The sequence below is a fragment of the Sprattus sprattus genome, assembly GCF_963457725.1.
Source record: "Sprattus sprattus genome assembly, chromosome: 14".
In the NCBI taxonomy this organism is placed as follows: Eukaryota; Metazoa; Chordata; class Actinopteri; order Clupeiformes; family Clupeidae; genus Sprattus; species Sprattus sprattus.
Window position 1 is genome coordinate 24801820 of NC_137912.1, and position 25080 is coordinate 24826899.

The 25080-nt window shown below is 44.7% G+C and overlaps 1 protein-coding gene across 2 annotated transcripts; it reads left to right on the forward strand.

Annotated features, from left to right (window-relative positions):
- Positions 1-110: 110 nt before the first annotated feature.
- mta3 (metastasis associated 1 family, member 3) lies at positions 111-21237 on the forward strand (the record flags this gene model as incomplete). 2 transcript variants are annotated; one of them, XM_080851241.1, is made up of 19 exons in its annotated part: positions 111-320; positions 3257-3324; positions 5957-6050; positions 6419-6545; positions 7788-7851; positions 8710-8827; positions 9513-9615; positions 10228-10327; positions 10730-10918; positions 11466-11540; positions 11758-11816; positions 11916-12037; positions 12135-12292; positions 12705-12927; positions 16144-16236; positions 16363-16542; positions 16652-16683; positions 16868-16989; positions 21048-21237. In XM_080851241.1, exons 1-19 carry the CDS (start codon positions 293-295, stop codon positions 21235-21237), a joined length of 2145 nt encoding a protein of 714 aa, XP_080707367.1. In that variant the 5' UTR covers positions 111-292. The 2 variants fall into 2 exon arrangements, with proteins under 2 accessions (XP_080707367.1, XP_080707368.1); XM_080851242.1 differs by lacking the exon at positions 16652-16683 and having other exon boundaries at positions 16363-16553.
- Between the last annotated feature and the right edge of the window lie 3843 nt (positions 21238-25080).

Below are 25080 nucleotides of genomic sequence, written 5' to 3' on the forward strand. Positions count from 1 at the left end.
GCTTCTATGCTCTCTCCCTCCCACCCCTTGCCTCTCCTCCTCTCTCCCATCCGCACCAGGAAGCCGTTCTGGGCTGATATCGGAGTCTTTTTCCGCGTGTTACTGTATTGTACTATGAATCTTAGGAGGGGGGCTCCTCTGAAGATAATCCGCAACTCATTCACCCCTCCCTCCCCACCTATCGTTTAGGCATAGCATTTATAAGAGGGTGGACTTCAAAAGCGTTGATTAATGTATTTATTTTAAACATTTTTGTTTATGATTTGGTTTTTAACACTCCAAGAGGGCAGAAATGGCGGCCAACATGTACCGGGTTGGAGGTATGTAAGTCTGTGTTTTTAATGAGCCGAAAAAAATACCAGCGCCATAACGATACAGATGTTTTGTTGACCTCATCCAAGAGTCATATTTGAAGACCGTTTACATTAACTGCATCACTCACTCAATTAGACTGAACGAGCGGCGTGATTTTGAAATGTTTTGGATTCAAATTTGGGCCAGGCCTCTGTTTTAGCACCCCAAGCTAGCTAGCTAGCCAGCGATCGACTAGGTGCCGAACTAGCATTGTTGCTGGAATATAACATTAACCTTTAAAATGCTACTTTGCATTTGTAGTCATGCGTCTCATGAAAGCACAATTCTCAGCTAGTTGCACAACTAGGTATGTGCACTGAACATTGTTGATATGTGTGCAATGTAGATATATTGACAAAGAAATATTTGGATAAGTAGCATTATCATTGGGTAACTATACTGGCTTTGAGTATACATTTGAAGTTAGTTAGCCAGCTAGCCAGCTTCCTTGCTCATTTGAGCTATCAGTGCTAAATTAGCGTGCAGGCTGATGATCGAAATTATGAGACAGTAGAAGTATTATCGTGGTTAGTAGGGCACAGTAGAAGGGAAGTACGCTGTATTAGAAAATATCATGTGCCATTAGGAATGCCTGTGTTTGGCAAGCCGCGCAATTAGCCAGCTAAGTTAACCAGTGGCTATATTAGCCTTCTATGCCACGGCATCTGACATTGTTTCATGGCGTCGTTGCACCGTGGCAATGAAAATGTTGGAACATTATTGTTTCCCCACCAGCTTTGAAACGTCGTGATGTCTTATGTAAACAAACGGTCGGCAATTCGACATTAATCATGCATGCTGCTACGCTGCCTCAACAGCTATTTTAGTCTTTGTTTGCTACCTTGTATTGAATCGGTCTAATAGTACCGCTATTTACACAATTCTCGGTTACAAAGTATCGGAATGTTGGTCACGTGATCCATACCGATAGACGTCCTCTTCTGGTTGAAGGCACACTTATCAGCGCTCGCGCTTCATGTGTAAATCATAATTCGTATCTTTCTTCTATGCATAGATTACGGAGGCACTGGCCGTATTTCCTGTCGATTTATGCATACTTTAAAAGTATTTCTAAAGTATGGTGTGTTCTACAAAGACTAAACAAAACACACTTGATAGACTCTTGAGAAACAGACCTCAGTAACTTCTCCAATAAAGGCCTGCATTGCAATTGCACTTATTAAATGATTTGACCAAGTCTTTGCCATCTCTACTCACTGGAAGATGTCTTTTAAATGTTGATGATGCTATACCCCTTTCTGTAATTTTACAAGCCATAGTCAGCAGTGTTTAATGTAAATGTAGAGTGCTCATGACTTTAAGGATGCACTGTCTCTGTGGACCTCCAGTCCAATATCTTAGGTGCATCTGGGGCCTGTACTATGAAACTTGATTTTGGGTTAGCGAGGTAACTTCAGGCTTAACCCTGGGTTTTTAGTATCACAATGGTGGTTCACTTAATACCTGGATATATCGGCATGCTTCATTCTCCTAGCATACCTATTAGGAGGTTTACCACTTACTCTGACTTATCTTAGCCAGGTTTGTCACTACACCACGTTCTTGGGATACCACCCAAGTTATGTTCAAGATAACTGATCAAAATGTAGAAAAGCACCGCCTTCTAACCAATCAATTCTCTTGCAAAATGGTGTCACTATGTCCTGAAGATCTTGTGGACCTCAGTGAGCTGATAGTGAGAAGGTCTCTTAGTATGGAAAGGTTCCCAAGACCGTTTAACACAGCCAGGGTTGCAGAGGAAAGAATGATACTAATATTGACTTGCACGTCATCTAAACAACCCATCAATTAAAAAGAATACACAATTGTGATTAAAGTCAGATCTACCCATGCTTTAATAATGAGACGGTGATGTTGATAAGCCTATTAACTTGCAATTCACACTTCTACATATTTGGAAATGATTATGGTTTCCTCGTCTGAGAAACGATTATGGTTTCGTCGTCTTGTGCGAAATCTGCGGGCTCTAGACCTCCGTGTGTTTGCGATTGGTCAACTGGAGATGCCATCACCACCCCTTTCCATGAATGCGTTCATAGCTAGATTGGGAAAAGCTGGGTTGACATAATGAGTTAATAACCACCGTTGTGACATCAGTTATGCGTGACAGCCGTTGTTAAGGTTTGTCAAACCAACCAGCAAAAGATACCCTGGGTATGTGGAACTTGCTTCCTAGTATAGGCCTCTGGTCAGCCAGAAGCCAGTAAACAGTGTCCTTTTTAATAATGTCACTTTGTGCCTCTTATTCGTGATTACTAAGGTGTCCATGTGTTCAAAATCCATCATGCCAATTGTCGATTTTTCAGTTTGAACACTTTGGAATTGTCTTCACATTGTATAACATTAGCTGAGTGAGGTCTGCATTCCAAGTACGTGGTTTAGTGAACTTGGAGAAAGTTGTTTTGACAGGAGAATAAAGCCATAGGGCTCTTCTACTAGAGTGTTTACCACTTACTCTGAGTTTACTAATCTGGATTGGAGACCAAACCACATACTTGGAATACCCCCCTGGTTACAAAGCAAATCATGCAGTCCTCATTATCCAACTGAGTTGTTTGCTGCTGAAGGTCTTGTCTTTTTGCTGTTTAGTAAATGCATTGTTTGTGTGTATGCACATTATGCTTTAGATTAGATGGTAAAAACTGATGTGATTTTTCCATCCACTGCAACAGGTATTTTATGAGACTTTTCACTGTTTCTAAAGGTCCGTGAACAGACTCATTTCAAACCGACTCCAGCCAGCTCATGCAATAGATGTCTAGATGCTTTAGTGCATGTTGATGTTAGTGCTGATGTTAGTGATGAACGTGCCCATCTGCTGTCATATTCCATTGGTCTGGCCCTATTTGTTCCATTGACTCAACATGCTTTCTTCTTTCAGATTATGTCTTCTTTGAGAATTCGTCAAGCAACCCTTACCTGATCAGAAGAATAGAGGAGCTGAATAAGGTACTGTAGCCTGTGGGCCGGGTGGGGATCAAGGCATGGCCTCACACCCAACAGTCACCCTATGAGAAGGCTGTCAAGCCTCAGGGCTGAGCAGACATTTCTTTGTGTCCCTCTCCAGTCATTCAATGTGTTGTAGTTTTCAGTCCACATCGGAAAATTAGCAGTCATTATTTTAACAGCTTATATTTACATTGGAAATGCAATATTTGGAGATTATATTTTGCAAGTTTCATTTTAGATCATATCTTGCTCTACTGTTATTCTACTTTAATTCTACTTTATTACGAATTACATGTTTTATCTCCTTTTGGGGTTTTAGAATCGAAATAGAGTCACCTTAACTTGTTTTTTGCCTTGTTCATAACTACTTCTACTGGCACTAATACACAGACCAATATCATGAATCAGGGGAGATAGGGATTATATTGTGTGGACCTTCTCATGCAAAGAAAAAAATATATAAATATGTTATTATTATTACCAGTATTTAGTTTTGCTGTAATATTGTTTTTGAACCTGGAATAATGTGTGTTAGACAAAAGGTCTGTCAGTCAGGGTATTCTGAGGCTAGGATAGGTCTCAACCAAAAATATCTTGGTCTCCCTCATGATGCTCCACATACCATGATTCTTTTGTTGTTTTAGCATGTGTAGTGGACTGGTTATTCTTGTACTTTTCTCACAAACCTCTGTCCCCAAATAGACATGAAGGTTAGCTCAACCAAAACTCTTTCTGATATATTGCCTGTTGCTGAACTTGTAAACTGATGGCTTATTTACCGGCCATCCAAGTTATTGTGACCCAGCAGGCTACAACTAGACAACTGGTAGCAGACTAATATCAGTAACAACATGAACACCGATTAATCCGGATATTAAGGGATGAATGTCTGTAGTTATTGTAATATTGTAGGTATCCCTTGAAGGGCGCGTCAGTAGGAGAAGTGCATATAATTTACCTAGACAAAAAAAAGTGTGTGGGGGATTTGTTGGAGAAGATAATTACGTTGTGTTAAAAGTGGTCAGTTTGGTGGTGTTGCGTCACGGTTCCCCAGGAAGTATATGAATAGCTTCATGGTATTGAGTTATCTTCGAATTTGACAGGTAACTACTGGCTTCTGTTGCCATTGACCAGTGGTTCCCAAAGTGCGGGTTGAGGATGTAAAAACAGAGCAAAAAGAACATGGACATGCACCTAACATAAACAAATCAAAAGAATGTTCTGATAGCCAATCAACCATATTTGATCCATCCAAATTTGATCAATTTTAAGAAGAAAGAAAAACATTTAACTGATGAAACAGTTAAGTTTAACTGATCGATGAAATTTAATTGAATACGTTTAACTGTTCAAATGTAGTGACAGTGTTTAAGAAAAGCAATGCAGAATTTCAGTTAAAAGCAGGTAATAGGCCATATAATAGGCAATATTTGTTTGTCATTGTCAAAAAGTGCGCCTGCCATGAAAGGTTTGGGAACCACTAGGTGCTAATTCATATGGCATATACATGTGGACCAGTGTCTCTTCTTTGACCACAACAATGTGTCTGGGGTGTGACATTCACACATCCAGAGGTTGGCAGATGATATGCATCCTTTAGATTTCCTTTTAGTGTGACCCTTTGCTATTATACTGTCACTGGAACCATCAGTAATTGCAAGTAGTAGATTAGTGCTGTTTTTCTCACTTATATTCACTCTATCCAGCGGCATGCAGTCAGCCCATAGAAGAGAGCCCAACTCATTGCTTGTGTTGGGTGTTTAGTTGTGAGTATGTCTGATGTTATTGTTGTGTTACGTCAAATAATGGATGTGCCTGGCCTCAAGAGAGTTACAAAAGTCAAGATACCTTGATCATCTGAAATGATACATACTATGAAGCCTACATAGCAGTTTGTTTTCTGATTTCAGAAATCTGTGTCGCTATCAGCAGCAGCTAACAGAATATCTGAAAAGAACCGTGATTGAATTGTTGTACAGTAGTTTCCTTGTCTTAAGCAGTTTCTGACCTGTGATCAGAACAGTCAATGGCTACGTATCCACACACAAACACCTTTTTAGTTATTGCTGTTGTGGAAAACAAAATACTGTGATTGTCTTGTGAAAGAATTGAAATGCCTTTTTAAAGCATATTTAAGAATACTTGGTATGTGAACTGTTGTATCTGGCTACTTCCGGCATTTGAATACTTGTTGTATTCTGCAAATGTTTATTTGTGCAAAGTGTGGCGCTGACCACCTGATGAATGGCAGCAGGAACTCCAAACTGGAAGTGGAGACACATGTCACATAGACACATAGAAACTCCAAACTGGAAGTGGCATGTCACATAGACACAGAAACTCCAAACTGGAGGTGGAGACACATGTACCATAGATACATAGAAACTCCAAACTGGAGACGGAGACACATGTACCATAGACACATAGAAACTATTTGGGTGATATGTACGTTCATGTAATTGTATGAATTGTGGAATGTTCGACATGTGATCTAAATTAATTGAACCAGATTGAAAAGCTTTGCTTGTGTCCAGTAATAACAAAGGGGAATCTGTGAGAGAAGGATAACTGGTCCTTTCTTGTCCTGGAATGAATGAGTGAATGTCCTGACAGTCTCTCATGTCTCTGGCAGACTGCGAGCGGAAATGTGGAGGCCAAGGTGGTGTGTTTCTACAGGAGGAGAGACATCTCACACAGCCTGATCCAGTTGGCAGACAAACATGCAAGTACGTCTGGGAGATGGGTTGGGGGGGATTTAGCGGTCGTGTGGAGGTTTGTAACCATTTGATTCTCGTTGTGCAGTGTTTTATAACATCAGTTTAGTTTTGACAAAATTACTTAATTTTGATGTCATCCCATTGGGGACTGTATGTGTATGATTGCAGATGTTACTGAGTAGATGTACATGTGCATTTAGTTAGACCAGACAAGTACATGTTCTTCTAGGGCTTTGATATCCCCATGAGTTTCTGTTAACTCAGGGAAGTGTTTGTGACTAAGTGAAGTTTGATACTGTGCTGTATGAGTAACGTGTGTGTGTGTGTGTGTGTGTGTGTGTGTGTGTGTGTGTGTGTGTGTGTGTGTGCATGTACAGAGGACCTGGAGGAAGAGAGAGACAGCCCCTCAGAACCTGAGCTGTCAGAAAAACAAAAGCACCAGCTCCGGCACAGAGAACTCTTTCTGTCACGCCAGTATGAATCCCTCCCAGCCACACACATACGGTAAGGCACCAGCCTCGGCACACAGTCCACGGGGTACACCCCACCCCACATCTTCACAGGTGGGCCTTAGACCCTAGGTACAACCCACCCCACATCTTCACAGGTGGGCCTTAGACCCTAGGTACACCCCACCCCACATCTTCACAGGTGGGCCTTAGACCCTAGGTACACCCCACCCCACATCTTCACAGGTGGGCCTTAGACCCTAGGTACACCCCACCCCACATCTCCACAGGTGGGCCTTAGACCCTAGGTACACCCCACCCCACATCTCAACAGGTGGGCCTTAGACCCTAGGTACACCCCACCCCACATCTCCACAGGTGGGCCTTAGACCCTAGGTACACCCCACCCCACATCTTCACAGGTGGGCCTTAGTCAAAGGAGGTTTGTAGTTCTCCAAAAACACACAGTCACAAAATACAAACAGTGGCATTATTGAAACATATGTCCAGTATTTCATGTTTAAACTTCTTTAGGAGTAGATCTTTTGAAAGATTTTGAGATGTTTTGTCATACCAGCAGTGTGAGCATGTGTGTCATCCGGTCCTTATTCCCTCCTTTCTTCACACAGACACACAACTATTTAGATCACGCCATCTTCAAAAAGATGTTAGTTCGTTTTTCATAAATTTGGTAATTAAGTCGATATTAACACCAGCATTAATGCGTTTCATCACCCTCATATAATTTAGTTTATACCTCCAAAAACACATTTATGTGTGTAGTACCTTTCTAACATTACAAACACGGTTACCAAATATTGTGTGGTTGTAGAAGAATCTAGACAGATGTGACATTACTTCTGTGTTTAATCTTTACTTCTTATTAAAATGTATCTTTTCAGTATTAACATTACTTAGCCCATTTCTGCTCATAATAATGATCATCTGAGAAGGATCGTCACTGCTGCTTTGTAGGCTACAGCGAACTCAACTGCTAGTCAAACTGAGACGTAGTTGGTTTTCTATTGTGACGGTTATGGTTAGCATTCAAACATTTCTAGGTTGCTTGATTTAGAAAAGCTAACTTTTTCGTGCCAAGGAAGAACAGGAGTGTCAGGAGGTTATATATATTTATAGGACAAACGTGTCAATTTATTGTTTTCCTTTTGGTGATGAATCTTGCCTAATCTCATTTACTCTCTGGTTTAGTAAAGTCTGAAAGTAAAGTGGCCACGTGGAAGGGCATTGTGTGTGCAAGCGTTCAGTGTGTAGTAATTGCTTTCTTCTTCTGTACCAGGGGGAAGTGCAGTGTTGCGCTTCTCAATGAGACGGAGTCGGTGTTGTCCTACTTGGATAAAGAGGTACCAGCCTTTTTGTCTGGTTCACACTAACTTAGTTGACTACATTGCATCCACACCCTTTCATTTTGCATAAATATCTGTCAGTTTTCAGACTATACTACAGCACAGGCACATCCTTCTCTGAATCATTGATGACCTTTATATAAATTCTCTCTGAGAACTGTGAGATCATGTGACCCAGTAGACCATTGTTTACTGATTGAGTGACTGAGGCGATTGGTAGGAGTTTCTGAAACACATGTGGTGTAGTTTTCATACCTGTCCAATGTAAAAGTTGCAGATATAGAAAGTCTGGTACCCTCTGCTAGTGAACTTACCATTGTTCCTCAAGGCTCTGTGACTGCTCGGTCAGGTAACTGGATAGCATGTTAATCATTTTCATTGTTACACAAAGGCTTTTTACACATGGCATTAAAATGTGTGACATATCTAGATTATGTCAAGATATGATATGATTTCAACCAGATTACATTAACACCTGGTATTAATATTGTCTTAAGTGTCCACATTGAAATCCGATCGCTGTGTTCAGCTCAGGTCACATCCCCCTCTTACTTGCGTCGGTCCAAAAAAACAACAAACAAAAATAAAAAAAGGTAGAAGAAGTGGAATAGAAAAAGGTGGTCGCCATCCTTAATGCTGCGTTGTTGTGTCTTGTCAAAACCTCACTGGTTTGGATCACAAAGTATGCAGGACTAGCATTTATTACTGGCTGAATCTTCAAACAAGTCAAAAGTGCCAACACTCAAGTGCTTCAAGACACAGGATGTAGTTCTGTGGAGAATATCTGGGAGTGTATGTGTAGCATAAACCAGTTGACTCTGACTCTAAATAGGCTACCGTTTCTCCCCTCGCCAGGATACATTCTTCTACTCGCTAGTGTACGATCCCACACAGAAAACGCTGCTGGCCGACAAAGGGGAGATTCGTGTGGGACCACGTTTTCAAGCAGATGTCCCTGACATGATGCAAGAGGGTAAGTAAGCTCAAACTCCTGTGTCCACACAAGCTCACACCCTACACACACATTTCTGAGATACCAATCCCTGACCCACTATGCACACTCAAAAAAAGAACAGAGATGGGCTTGAATGTGGGTTGGGGTGAATGCCGTAAAAAGCAAGCCAGTGGAACTGGTTGTAAGGGAGGACAAATGATTTAATCAGGGAAGCAGTCACCTGTGCCTGGCGGCCGTGTGTGTGTGTGTGTGTGTGTGTGTGTGTGTGTGTGTGTGTGTGTGTGTGTGTGTGTGTGTGTGTGAGTGTGTGACGGTGTCTTTAATGAGCAGAATTTATCAAAGGCCTGGATATGTTAGTGTGATGATGATGATTTTTCCAGCAGGGAGTCCCACACACTCAGCGGCTCACGCTAGATTGAACCCTTAATAAACTACCGGTATATAGATCAGTCCCCTGTACAGGCAGTGAGAGATGCTGCTGTCATTCTGGCCCTCAGGAGATACTCAAATCCGGTCCCCTGCGAGCCCTAGATGTGGAATACATCAGCAGCCTCGGCCCAGATGGAGTTTGTTGTTCATTTGTGTTTGTGTGTTCTGTACAAACACATCAGATGGCTGCACTAGCGTTTGTGTTTGTGTCACAGACATGTAGGCATACATGCAAATGAAATGAATGTTTTTTTCTCCTTGTCTCCTCCTGCAGGTGTAGATGACGACAGAGATCAGTCAAAGCTGGAGGAGCACATGTGGGACCCAGAGTGCCCGCTGACCAACAAGCAGATCGACCAATTCCTGGTGGTGGCTCGGTACCTTTCACCTTTCAGATCCTAACTGATACGCTGTTTACCATACCTGGAGCTGGGCTGCACCTGTGGTGCCACGTGCCCTCAGCCAGAATAGTGCAGAGGGCCTCCCAGTATGGCCCGAGGGGTTACAGGAGGGGGGTCAGCCCAGTAGCCTGGTTGTAATGAGGCGTTTTCATACCAAACTTGTAGAAGTATCCTGAGCAGAAGTACTCCAGAAGCTGCATTACAGAAGCATCCTATCTCTAGAATCCTGTCTTTACGGGTCGATCTTTACTTATGTGGGATGTTTTTCTATAAGACTGCACCAGCGCTGCATCTAAGGAATCAGGCGTTAGATAAACATTATTGCGTTGTTGTCTAGTCCAGGCAAAGGTGAGGACTCTGTCTAGTCCAGGCAAAGGTGAGGACTCTGTCTAGTCCAGGCAAAGGTGAGGTGCTGATGATAGTCATGTCTTTGCAGGGCAGTGGGCACGTTTGATGATAGTCATGTCTTTGCAGGGCAGTGGGCACGTTTGATGATAGTCATGTCTTTGCAGGGCAGTGGGCACGTTTGATGATAGTCATGTCTTTGCAGGGCAGTGGGCACGTTTGATGATAGTCATGTCTTTGCAGGGCAGTGGGCACGTTTGCGCGGGCTTTGGACTGCAGCAGCTCCGTCAGACAGCCCAGCTTACACATGAGCGCAGCTGCCGCCTCACGAGACATCACACTGGTACTGCCACACTCACCGCTATCCTCTACTCTCTCTCCACCCTCCCATCTCTCTAAGTGTCACTTACCCCTCAATGTCTGTCCTCTTCTCTTGTGTCTCTGGACACTCTCTCTTCCCCTAGAAGTACTGTCAGAAGTACCTGTCTTTATCAACCTTTCTCTCTCTTTCTCTCTTGCAATCTTTGTTCCTCCATTTCATCCCAACATCCCACTTATCTCTCCCGTTCTCATTACTTTTCTGTTTTTATACTTCTCTCTACCCCCTTCTCTTTCTCTCTTTTTTCTCTCCCCCCCCCTCTCTTTCTCCCCCCCTTTCTCTCTCTCCCCCTCCCCCATCTCTCTCTCTCTCTCTCTCTTTCTCTTTCTGTCTCTCTCTCATCTAATGTGTCTCTACTATTTGCAGTTCCACGCCATGGACACATTGCATCGGCACAACTATGACCTATCGAGCGCCCTGAGTGTGCTGGTGCCCCAGGGAGGGCCGGTGCTGTGCCGCGACGAGATGGAGGAGTGGAGCTCCTCCGAGGCCAACCTGTTTGAGGAGGCGCTCGAGAAGTACGGCAAGGACTTCAACGACATCCGGCAAGACTTTGTGAGTCACGATAACCTCTTAAACGGTGCAAGGACAACTATGAACGAAACTTGTCCATACACACCTGGAAACTAGAGAATAATGATTTCCTTCAACAACAATGAGTTGCATGTTGTAGTAAATATAGATCAAATCGATTAAAGCATTAATGGTTGCAATGGCGATTATTTAAAGTTAAGCAAAACAAGTAAGCTAAAGTTTGACTTTAATGTGACGCACCATGCTTCCCTCTTTCTCCCTGAGAATGTGTAGTGCAGTATAGTGATCACACCGCTGCACCTGCACTCCATCCATAAGTGTAAACACCAGTGAGAACGCACTAAATTATGCAGTGGGACACACGCCTCCACACACACACACACACACACACACACACACACTGACTCATAGACACCTGTGCACACACGTCTGATGGAGCACCTGGGGTGGAATGGGCATGAATATTCCATAGAGGCACCAGATATGGAGCAAAGCAGTCTTTCAGCAGAGGATGTGCAGGAACACAGGGGAAACTAAAGATGATTCTCAATTTCTGTTGGCTTTTCAGCTCCCGTGGAAGTCTCTGACCAGCATCATTGAGTATTACTACATGTGGAAAACTACAGACAGATATGTTCAACAGGTAGGCATTGCATAGTATACACACACTATGGCATTCAAAACCTTTGGTATCTCAAAAAAAAATGCACCCACATAGACTTTGCTGATCTCTGTCTCTCTTTCTCTAACGCTCTCTCCTTCTGTTTGTCTCTCCCTCTCCCTCTCTCTCTTTCCCTCTCTCTCTATCTCCCTCTTTCTCTCTCTCTCCTGCTGTTTCCCTCTCTCTCTCTCTCCTACAGAAACGTCTGAAAGCAGCAGAGGCAGAAAGCAAACTGAAGCAGGTTTACATCCCAACATAGTGAGTCTGCCCCGCCTGACCTGCACCTCCATGTGCATCGCTGAGTGATTTAATTCCCTTTGTCTAAACGGCCGTCTCTCTCCCCTCTCTGTGCCGCAGTAATAAACCCAACCCCAACCAGATCTCACTGAGTAACGGCAAAATGGCCACCTTGAACGGGGCTGCGGCTCCAGCAGGCTTCACACCCTCGGGGGGCGGACGTGCCTGCGAGAGCTGCTTTGGTGAGGAACCCAACACACACACACACACACACACACACACACACACACACACTCTACTCTTACCTGTGAATTTCCTCTTACCTCTGTCACCCTGCAGCCATCCAGTCTGCACAGTGGTACTCATGGGGCCCCCCCAACATGCAGTGTCGCCTGTGTGTGGCCTGTTGGATGTACTGGAAAAAGTACGGTGGCCTGAAGATGCCAAGCAGAGCAGAGGGTGCTGAGGAGCGAACGCCTCCAAGCCCACCATCTACTGTAAGAGCACTCATTGAGCACACACACACACACACACACACACACCAGGTCTCACAAACGAGATTGGCAGGGAAAGGATGAGGATTCTATCCCTTCACAACACACCCTACTGCCTCAATCCCCGAATAATGGAGCATTAGAGAGAGCAGTCACAGAATGTACATGAGGCAGATGTGTTGCCATGCCAACAGAGATAGGGTGAACGTGAGGCCAGACATGCAGTCTTGGAGACAGCTCTGATGGTAAGGAGCAGGGAGAGGCTGTGTAGTTTAAACAGGCAGAGTGAGTGAGATGAGGGCTGGAATTAGGTGAGATATGACATTTAAACTAAAATAAATTCTGTTCCTGAAGGAACCTGAGCCTTAACACAATATTATCTCCTGCCCTTCCTCTCTGTTTCTCATCCTTCCAGGAACCTCGTTCTCGTGGTCACGGCATGCGCCAGTCCTCCCACATGGTGCCCCAGCGTAACAGCGGCAGCCCCAAGTCCTCCATGAAGACCAAACAGGCCTTCCTGCTGCAAGCAACGCGCCTCACCAAGCTGGCGCGTCACATGTGCCGTGACCTCATCAGGCTGCGCCGTGCTGCGCGCCGCCCCTTTGTGCCCATTAACTGTGGGGCAATAAAGGCGGAGTGTAAGAGCTCTTTAAATTCCTAACTTCAGTCCTCCCACACTCACCGACCTACACACACACACACACAGACACACACACTCACGCACGGCCACCACATTGCGCTGCCATTCCTCCCCCATCCCCTCTGACTCTCGCTCTCTTTTTATTATTATTATTGTTATTATATTATTATTTCATTTTTTGTATTCTTCCCCCACTCCCTCCGTTTCCAATAAAGACTGCCTGTCCTCCATCACAGAAGCGTTTCATCATCTTTTGTTCTGTTCAGCTTGCTTTGTTTATTTTCTTTATGGTTTTTTTGTCCCGTGACAGTTTTTCATTTGTCATGAATGTCACAGTGCACTTCCAAAGGTTAATTCCAGGCACATCCTTTTTAGACTAAAGGACAAAGGAAAGTGCACACACACACACACACACCCACACATTAAACATGCACCACTCCACCTTGCTGCAGCCACAAAGTGGTTATACCTTAATATATCATAGTGTGGACCTTACACTTACAAAACCTAATCAAGATTGATGAATGTATTTTGCCTATGAAAGCTGTATGTCATAATCAAATTTATTATAAAATGCTGTTTTTAAGATTAGAGAAAATTGTATTTTGTTTTACTAGTGGTTAGACTGTCAACTCCAACATCTGAGGCAGATTATAACCCATGGCTGATGCTATGGCATGTATCCCTGCTCCTTATCTTCAGATACATACGCAAGTGTATGTGTGTGTATTTAGAATGTGTGTGATTCAGCTTGTACTGGCAATCACTTAGCCCTCAGTGCACAGAGGGTGAACTGGCGTTGGCACAAGTATGAAGTAGATGAAGCAGTAGTTGAGTGCAGTAGGGAACGTATCGAAGCACTGTTGGAATATGGGACCTTTGTTGTTACAGTGGTGTGATGGGCTCAGAGGTTCTCTATGTAAGGCATAGACATGAGAAGAAAGGTCAGTTGAGTTTTGGTTGTCTTAGATGAGTGAGATTTACTTCCTGCCTCTGAAAGACTTAGTTATAATCCCATTGGTCTTCAGGGCATCAGCGTTAATGAGCTCACGGTAGGTGTGAGGTCAGCGATTTGTGCAATCAGCTGGGGGCTGCCTGTGTTGTGCAGCGCCCCAGAGGGCCCAGGCGTGCAGGATCCCCGAGGCCCAGGTTCTCAGAAGTTGAGGAGCCCTTCCAAAGGATAGAGTTGGGTCAGTGGAGATATAATCAGCAGGATTGGAGAATCTAGTCACTAAGTTCAGGGATTCTCCTCATTTTCCTCAGACATTTACAGACTAAGCAGAGGGGAAATCAAATCAGGGCAGTTCTGTGATGGAGGGTTGGTGGTTTATCTGACCTGTCTGCCCAGGGCTTCAGGTGGCAAAGGGGTATTCATGCTCCTCAACTCCCGCTTAGTCTGCAGTTCATTTCCCCAAACAAACTCTGTCCAAAAGATCCCGTGGGTTTCTACCTGTTAGCAGACATGGCACCAATTCCGTTTAGGTGATGAGGTGTTCTGTCAGAAAGAGAGAATTCTGCCCTTAGTATCAGAGATGGGAGAGAACTCTGTTCCCTTCTACACACACCAACACTCACACCACACCCATCACATATCCCTCATTTCGTTTGTGTTGTTCCATCGCTCCCCCATTCCAAATTTCTTTTCTCTCCAGCTTCCCTTGTCCCCTTGCCTGTTTGTGCCTGTCTCACACCCGTGTATGTGTCATGAACGCCTCGGTCCACTCCGGGAGTGTGCTGTCTCCTCTGTCCCACAGCACAAAGACTCGGCGGCATGCTCTCTGGGTTGGTCCTTCTTTGCTCTCTCCTCAGTTTGACTTCACTTTTGTGTGCATGTGTGTGCCCGTGAGAAGGAATGACAGAGAAGGTTTTCTGAGCAACACCAAAAAAAAAAAAGAAACCCAACCAAACCAAATCTCCCAATAAAACCATGGCTGAAAGCATCCTCTGTGCGTCCTTGTAGTGTTCATGTGTCCTGTGTGTCCATCAGTTTCCCACCACCACACCAGTGTGTATCTCGAACAGGAGAACAGCATGACCACCCACCATCCCCATCCCTGCCATCAACACTCTCCTTAGTTGCAGTCAACATCAGTGTCTGTGTGTACGTGTGTGCTTGTAAGTGTGTGTACTTGTGTGCTTGTATGTGTGTGTATACATGCAAACTGCAGTGGGAAAGTCCTGCAACTACTCAATCCAGAGCATGACCGGAGCTTTACGGCTGTTGGTTCCATGGCCTTCGCTGCTGTGCTGGAGAACTGTCTTGCTGTCAATCAAAGCTATCAGTGTATCACTTCTCAAGTTCCCAGCTAACGAACTGGACTGCTGCAGGGCTGACCTTGCCCAGCGGACCACCTCCTGCTTCTGAGCTCCACTGCGATTCTTATTGTTTTTTTGACACTACCGAGTCCTACAGCCACTCAGCACCTTTGCTGCCAAAAGCCACAGTTATTGAATCTCACTACTTCTGAGAACTGCTGCCACTGCAACCCCTCTGCTTCTGACTTAGTCTGCGCAGAGTCTGCACAATTCATTCTTGTCAAATGGTCTCTGAACTCCACATCATAAAAAACAGTGACACATGCCAGCTCTTTGGCTGTGATTGTCTGCAAAACAAATGCAAGTGGCTGAAATGTAAAAAGTGGTTTATATCTTATCTTTCTATGTTCTATCTTAATGTGAAAACATCTATGCAGTCTGTAAGCTGTGGGGCTAGACTGATAGACAAGGCCAGCTGTTCTGAACGTCAAGCTCACTCAGACCATCCTAAATCACATACCTCCAAATCATCCCTAAATTGCTTACCTAAGAACTGACACTGGCAGCCATCTTGAATAAATCTCACTCGTAGCAACACAGAAATCTAGTCATGCATATTCTGTTTTCCAGATATTTTCTCAAACACATTCTGTCAGAGAAGCCCTCTGACTGAGGCTGAGTGTGTTGTGCAGCGCCTCATGAAATGTTAATGTTTTCAGTCATCAGTTAGGTGCTCAGATGGAGGGAGTTGATGGAGCGAGTTGATTATGGTGAAAGAGATTTTTCTTCTGTGAGTGTGCAGCTTTTGTAAGCATCTGTCTCGGCAAACTCACCAGCCATCAATAACTAGAGCCTGGAGTCCTGCAAGCCCATTCATCAAGCTGACTTGGTTAAATGAGCGAAGGAGTGAGAGAGAGGGAGAGTTACTCACTGTACCTCACTGCATCCTAATGTGTAGACATGATCAGAGCGTCGGAGGGGACAGGAGGGAGACCGGTGAGAGTCAGACCGACGCCCAGAGGCACCCTAACCAGCGTGCTTCAGTTTCTTGGTGAGTTTACTGTTCTGCATGAGGTACCACAGACTCAATATCTCCCCCTAGTGGTTGGGGTTAGTGCCACCACTCGCACATTTAGCTTGACGCTGAAGCGTTGTGGGTATGTGTTTGTTGTGTCAGAGTCCCGCCCAGCCCCGCATGGACAGAGGCCTCCACGGACCCCCAGCTTGCAGCTTCAGCCTCCCCGCCGCCTGCTCTCCTCTCTGCCCAGTCACGGGCCGCTCAGCATGCTGGGAAAGCGCAGCTACCAGCATCACAGCCGGGCTGAGGCAGAGAGGAGAGGAGCCACCACAACGCAAGGCAAGCTGCTCCCTCCTTCTCTTCCCCCACGTTTAACTTGGTACTTGCATATTTTGCAGTTCACATGTACTGTATATGCATATCTAATGTTTTGTTTCTGCTCCAATAGATAACCCAGGGCACATTGTAGGATCTGTTCTGGTAAGAATATTTATTTATGAATTCACTCATTTAGATCTTGGTAATACAATCATTTATAGCCATTGAATCTGACCCTCAGCTCTCTGTAGACGTTCCTTCATCCTCCCTCGCTCCCTCTCTGTATCCCTCTTCCTCTCTCTGTATGTCTCTCTCTCTCTTCCTCCCTTTTCTCTCCCTCCCTCAGCATAATGGGAAGAGCAGCAGCGGGTCAAACCTCCGTGCTAGCAGCATGATGCTGCGCAAGCGCAGGCCGAACTGGATCGACGCCCCTGACGACAGCTTCTTCCTCGTTTCCCGGGAGACCAGGTAGGTTTGCTGGGTCCTATTTGACCTGCACCCTCCTCTCACTGCCACATGGTAACACACACTCACCCCTGTCCCTGTGGGCACTTGTGTCCATCCCTACCAAAGGTGAACTAGATTAGGCCAAAGCAGAGCCAGCACACCCACACACCCATGGCCACTTAGCTCAAGCCAAAAATATCATGAATTCTGACTGTTTCAATCCAATCATGAATACTTCAGTCCAGTTTCACACGTAACAATACATTAAGAGAGAGAATTGACAGAGAGGAGCCCATACTCCCTGGTTATAATGGATACATACCTCTGTCTGTTAGGCAACCTCTTAGCCTGATACTGCCCTCAGTATACTAGTATTGTGATGACAAAGCTTAGTTCCTGTAATATTCATACATTGCCCAAGTGCTGATGCAAATGTATTTAAGATCCCTGTTGGTTCAAGGAGTTCCAGTTCATTACTTCTCCTGCATTCTCAGCATTTCTTTTAGCAAAATTGGCAACTTTGTTGTGTGTGATGAATGCTCCACAGGTAATCTAAGGGTAGACACAATCAGAAGTACACACACAACCACACAGACATACCCAATTACACAAAATGATGCAATTTATCATGAACAACTGTTGTGATATAATATATTTGTACATATTTTACCTTTTCATTGTGAGAAACACTTCCCTGTGATGTGCACAGGGTAGTGTAGGAGGCCCTTTCACCTGAACCTTTAGCCATCATTGCTCAGAGCCACTGGCTTCTTTCTGAATCCCACCTACACAGTAAATGAATGTTGATGCTCAATCAGTATCAGAGGCTGCAGCCACATTGTAACCTGGAAAGGTCCACAGAAAGGGACTTGGAAACAGAACATGGTCCAATTCGCACCACTTGTGAGCGTTTGCAAAAGCAGCATAATGGACTCCTCTCTGTTTATTTCTACGGCAGCGTGTGGGACCCTCAGAGGTCCCTTCTGCACCTGTGCCCCACTGCATCGTGGGTCACGTGTAATTGTGACTGTCTGCTAATGACTGGCTGCTTGTTTCATTTCAGTGCTGCAGCCGTTAGACACCTTCTCATGGTAAGTCCACTCCAAACACACACACACAAACACACACACGCACACACACACACAAACCTAGTTTACCTGTGGAGATCCAGCATCACACCAGAGAATAATATTCCCTAAAGCCAAGCATTGATTCCTCAAGTCCTTCATTTGTGGGGAGTTGTGCAACTAGATTAAAATGTAATGTCTGCTTGCCACCGGAGATTACTTCTTTTCACTTCCTGAAACATTTTTCCCCTGAGTAATAGAGTGGGCCAACAGTTAATCAGTTCCTTGCTGCGACTCGACTGGCCGACCGCAGCAGGGAGGGAGCAGTAGCGCAAGGGTCTGCTCTTCAAAGAGATGCACAATGCACACTGAAATCTTAAAGAACTCAACATACTGTAGATCCCAAGAATCCTCAAAAGGGCTTAAAAGGGTTCACGAGAGATCTCATAAAATCTTTTAGATAACTTTTATTGATGCAAGCCTAAAACCCCTTTGTTTTAAAAGATACAGAATAACTTTACTTATAGTACAGTAGTGGTAGTATTATTAGCAAGATTACCAGAAATTTTAGCAGTCTTACATGACTTTAGTATGTATCATGTCATGATCTGAATTTGTTCAAATTGTCGTAGTGGATTTGTGACCGGTGCATTTTCCTGTACGAGTGTGTTTGATTTAGTTTAATTAATAATGTAATCATTCCAACCCTAATCTCAGCCAAGTTGCCTCACAGACATCTCTTCAGGACCTCTCAGCCCAGCTCCTCAGAAACCCCACCAGCGTTAGTGCCCTGACACGAGGCCTGGTGGGGGGGAGTCCCAGCATGAACAGAAGGAACTGCAATGGAACTCCACACACACACACAGCCACCCACCCATACACACACACACAAACACACACCCACACACCGTGGCTATATGTAGAGCCTCAGAGTGAGTCATGACCGACCCAGCGCCCTGCAGCTAGGGCTGGCTGATCTCAAGAGGCCCCTGGCTGTGAGAGGGCTCCAGGCCGGGCTGATGGATGAGCCCACGCCAGACAACACCAAGCTGCCGCGGCTTCATTTAACCACCGCTCCTCACGCGTGGAAAGCATTCTTAAATAATGATCCGACATCTTTCAATTTAATGAGACGCCTCCTTTTCATGCATGCATAACTGCATTGTAATTCAAAAAAACCAAAGTGACTGCTTGTGCCACTTCTGTGTGGGTATTATGTTTGTGTGAGCAAAACCCTGTTTTTTCCATTTCAGCTGTGGCTAAAGGCTCAATCCCGTTCATAAGATGTATGTTTTAAATGCACAGGAAGTAATGAGATCCCTGGGAAGTGATTGTGTGGGAGTGGAGCTCCGGCTGGCGTCTCATTCATCACGAGTCCACTGAGATTAGCTCTGAACCTGCTGAGAGGGGCGGGCGGGTGGGGTGGCGGGCGGACTAGGCTGCACTGCCCAGCGCTCATGGGCGCGCGTGATTGATGTGTTGTTGTGCTGGTACACAAGCTGAACCATCTAGAATATTCAGCAGTACTGACAAATGGACAGATCTTCATGGGTGCCACATTCTCCTCCAGTAACCCCCCTCCCATCCCAGCTGTCATGTGTGATTGTAATATGATGATTTAATGGACACTTGTGTGTTAATTATCTGAGCTCTGAAAAGGATGTGTGATAAAAACAGTCAGACAATGCACTGGAACTGACTGACTCTTCCACCCTCTCGCTCTCTCTCTCTCACTCTCTCTCTCTCTCTCTCTCTCTGTTTCCCTCTCTCTCGATGTCTCCCTCTCTCTTTCTCTCACTATCTCTCTCTCTCTGTCTCTCTCTTTCACACACACACACACACACGCACGCACACACACACACACACACACACACACACACACACACACACACACACACACACACACACACACACACACACACACACACACACACAGTCATGAATCAGTTTAATGGACCATTTGAAGCCCAGCCCGTGGCTTTCTAATTTTTTACTCTTGCATTTTGCATGGGTTTGAGATATAGAGCCAGTCCCTCATTCTGATTATTACCACATACCAGACTTTATGTGACTGCTTTTAACAGGTCTGTGTGTGGTGATGACCCCAATGCCCTCAAAGGACCTCAGAATCTTGAGCTCTCAGTGAAAGTAGAAATTAAATTTTCTCTTAAGTGGTGTACAGTACCAGGGCATGAGGTTTTCACCATGGTACACAACATCAAATAGCACACACACACGCGCACGCACGCACACACACAAACACACACACACACACACACACACACACACACACACACACACACACACACACACACACACACACACACACACACACACACACACACACACACACACACTGTGCTATCTCTTTGCCTGCCTGGAGGTTAAACACTATTTCATCTGGAAGAGTCAGTCACAGTCATATTCTACTTTTTAATTGGAATTTCATTGTGCAGTAACTCAGTAAGGTTTTATGTCATTTCATTTGCACAGTGTATCTTGTAAGGACACCTTAGGATAGGGACCCTCTCCTGGATAGGAAAAATCATCTATTTCAGAATGCTGTCCCTTGAATATAGTTCAGCTTTTAATACAATCATTCCAGCCAAGCTCATAATCAAGCTCAGAGATGTAGGAAGAGTCATGCCTTATAGGCTGATGAAAGTTCATTTCTTGAACTCAAAATTCAGACACATGCATTTAGACATATCCTTTTCCTAAGTTCTGCCACTGAATCAAGTACCACTGTCTGTAATTACACTACACACATGGCTGTTTTAGAGGTGTTCATGTAGTTGTAAAGTTGGGTCTTAAGTCTGCTTTGCTCCATTATAAATCTAAAATTGTATTTCCACATAACTGCTTATGTTAAAATCTCACTGTTTTTCCAGGATGTATTTTAAAACCCATTTTGTATTTATCTAATTTCAGGATGAACACAGATGTAAGTTTGAATCACACATGTCTCCTGCCTCTGATGGCTCCTTTTCTCTCTCTTTCTCTTCCCTCCAGGAAAGCTCGGAGGCTGCTCACTCGCTCTCAACTCAGAAAAGCCTGTAGGCAGCCATGTGAGCAGATCCACCTGCGCAGGGTCTCCCAGGGGCCTCCCCAAGGGCCTTCCCAGGGGCCTCCCCAGGGCCCGGTTGTGGCCCCCCCACATCCCAGCTTGAGGATGCGAGGCCCCATCGTAATCCACGACTGATCTCTTGCTCCGCCAGCCACCCTCTACTCTTGCCCCCTCGCCTACAGCACCGCCTGGTCCTTGACATCTTCCCTTTCCCTGCACATACCCAAAAGCCCCCCCACCCCACCCACACTTCCCAAACATCGCTCCAGATTACTCTCCTACCCCCTACACACAGGCATCTACCCCCCCCACCCCCACCCCAAAAAATCTCTTTTACCTATGCCCGCCTACTCTCCAGTTTTTCAGCACAGGCATCTGGTCGACTGCACAGAGTCTGTTTTTATGCATTCAGTGACTTTCTTTCATTGCTGATATGATATCGACCTTCTATTTCCTGTCCCTGTCCTTGGCTGCTCCTGATATTGCCAGCTGTGCTTCCGCTTCTGATTGGCGTGGGAGAGGAGGTGACAGCTTTAAGGTTCTCATGTAAAACAGGGTGGCACTCAGCAAGATGACTTGGCTGCGCAAGAAACATGTACAGACCCCCCCCCCCACCCCCTCGCTCGCCTCTTAAAACAAAGTTCTCTGGAAAATTGATGTGCTCTTTTTATAAAGTTATTAACAACCCTTTGAAGGGATCTCATTCTTTTTCATCTATCTTCAGTGAGTGCAAAACATGGCAGTACGACTTTATGTGCTTTTTTTATTTTAAGAAAAAATTATCTGTTTTCATCAGAATGATGTGTGTAAAGCATGTTGACTATAGCAAACAGAATTTTTTTTGGCCTTCCTCCAGTACTATACTGCATCAGCATTTGGTCCTATTCTACTGCAGTGGAACGGCTTGCAGGCTGCTAATTCAGCTCTTCTGCATCCTCCGTCACCGCCTGCTTAAAGCCTCTTTTGTAACTGTAAAAGGACACCAGACATGATGTCTGAACAACTGGGGAAGTAAAATAATAGCTTTTTCTCCCAAGCTATCTTGCAGGCTCTATAATCTCTATTGTTCTAAAAAGCTTAAAAAAAAATAAACCGCACACACAAGAATGGGATTCTGATGACCATGCGCTAGTCCTGGAGCTTTCAGTCTGGGCCCACATCTGCATGTGACAGTTGTGATGATGAACTACTTTTTATTTCGAATTTGTCATGTTTTTCTTGGTTTCCCTTGTATGTCACAAGTGTTTGATGAAATCTGCTAAATAAAAAAAATCTAAAAACAATAGCACGTGAACTATATCTATGTCCATCATGTGTACAGGCTGTAATGCTTTTGTCTATAAATAAGACTAAACAAACATAAAAACTCTTTTGCTTGGTCAGGAGCTGGAATTCTTTCCTGTATCAGCCATCAAACTGAACTGTTCAGAAAGGAATAAGACGGGGATGCCACGGTACCATGGGGGTTGTTCTAAGTAGGGATGCCATGGTACCGTGGGGGGTGTTCCAAGTTGGAATGCCACAGTACAGTGGGCCCACAGTACGGTACAAAAACACAAAACCAACTTGTAGTGAGGGCCAGGGTCAATTATCAGGAGTTAATGTTGTCTGTTTCTCAGCCACGCCCACTTTCACAGCACCTGTGCGAATGGTGGCCTTTACACCCCCTGTCTCCATGGTTGGACAGGACAATCAGTCGGAGCTATATCATTGAATTCGTTTTTTCAAGAGGTCCTAGAGAGGCCCTGTGGCAAGGGCCAGTGTTGGTTGTTCCTTCGCAGGAGATTCAGCTCTGGAAGTCAAAGCACGCCATCATGTGAGTACCAAACAGCAGCAGGGTTTTCACTCCAGGTATTTCCTCGTCCTCAGGAAGATGGAGGATGTGTGCCCTCTACTGGATCTACCAGGGCTGAATGGCTACGTCACCCCAAGTCTTCAAGGTGCTGATGCTGACAGTGCATCAGCTCTTGAAGGTAGGCAGGCCCCCTTTGATGTGGCTATATGATGTTGCCACCAGAAGTTCTTGCGCTTTGCAGTTCAGGGGTCTGGCAGTCAGTATTCCAGATATCATTTTGATTTTTCAAGTATGTGGAAGTGACTCTGGAGCCCTTTTGCTGAGAGGACCTGAGAGTTTTGCATGACCTGGACGACTGACCACTGGTGTGAAGGACGTCTGCTACCAAGTCATACACTGTTGCAATCTCAGCATGTCATGAAAGACTGCAGGATGCACCAGTCTTCTCACACCCTCTTTTGTGTTTCCTGAAGAGTGCTTTTCGGTTAAGGCCTCCCGGCGAGTTACGGTGCTAGAGTGGGACCTCTCTGTGGTACAGCCTTTGTGCAGTGCCCTTTGAGCTGTGGCCAGGCCTGATTAGAGCAAAGTGAGTCAGTAATTTGTGCGTGTTATCAGTTAGCACACAATGCCTTTTGCTGACTGCGGGCAGGGAGGTCTTGCATCCTAACTCTGCTTTCATTCCTGCTTTTATAACCCTGCTCTTATTTATCTGCATTTAATTAAAGGATGGTGACTGTAATGGCTTTACATCCCCCGCCTCATGTATCTGTAGAGGATGACAGATTGAACCGTCTTTGCCCTAAGAGCGCATTGACTCATTAAATCATTGACTTTTTCTGTCATTCCCCACAAGGGGGCCTTTTGAAGCCCCAGCTGTTTTTCATCGCTCCAATAAAATGGTAGGCCAAGTTTAAAATTGTCAAATGTATTGAAATAATGATCTCTTAATCTTAATCAATAACAAATAACATCAGTTAAAAAAACTGAAGACCATTAACAAATAACATCAATTTAGAAATAGAGAAAATAAAAGTGCAATGGTGTCAATCCTTGCCTCAAATGGGCTGAGTTCCAAAAACAAAGAAAAAGGGCCTACTATTCAATTGTGTTATCAATGGTAGGCCAAACTTGATACCTCCTTTGTACGTCACGTTGGATAAAAGCGTCTGCTAAATTACTCAATGTAATGTAATGTACAATTGTCAAATGTATTGAAATTTTCAATTTTCTTTTAGGTTGATATTTTGGTGCATCGGCTGTCTTTTTCGCCAGTGGTAGTGAATCGCAACCTTTGTATTTTGTGTCACAAATGTATCCATATCGTCATACGACTTTCATTCTCCGGTAAAAGTTTTTCTTATTGTCCCGCTGCAATTAATACGCCGACGTCAATACAAATGTTCGCACTATGGTTCCAGGTCACATTTTCACCCCGGTCCCCCATCTAATGTTTACAGTATTGTATAATGGTGCGGCTCCTATAATGTATAATGGAGCAACACGCAAGCTACAGAATGGGTGTGGTAGAGCGATGGAGAGAAAGAGTGAGCGAGCGAGAACGGTGATTCACATGGATAGCTCAGATGCAGCGACCGGAGCAAAGTTATGTTGCTGTAACGTTGAACTCCGTGCAAGTGTGGAGAAAAAAACATATACTAGCAGGAAAGGTTAACAACAGGGTTATTAATATAATACAATAATGAATAGGCTTAGGCTAACAATACCATATTTCTTTGTTTGAGTGTGGTTGTTTAGTGCGATGGGGGTGTATGATCGTTATTGTCTATAAAGGAAGGCATTGTAACGGGAAAATCTCCAGTTCATCGCGTCCATTTGCGCCACCTGTCACGTCTCTGCGCCCCACACTTTGAGAAACGCTGCCGCAGTCATTAACGCATAAAATGGCAACTGCACTTCCTCTTGCATCATTCACAAAAAACTCACTCACACAGTAGAGTTATTGCATGTGACAGTTAGAGGATTGACCACTGTGTCAATTCCTCAACCGGTAGCACAAGGGATTTAACACTTCTCCTGTGTATAACTAAAAAAATGGCTTTGACAGGATCCTAAAATGTTAATGTGATAAATATGACTTAATCAGTCTCCTACGTCTTTTGGCTCCACCATTACAAAGAGTGCTAGAGACCAGTGGACTCGCGTCAGCATCAGGAGAAAGTTGA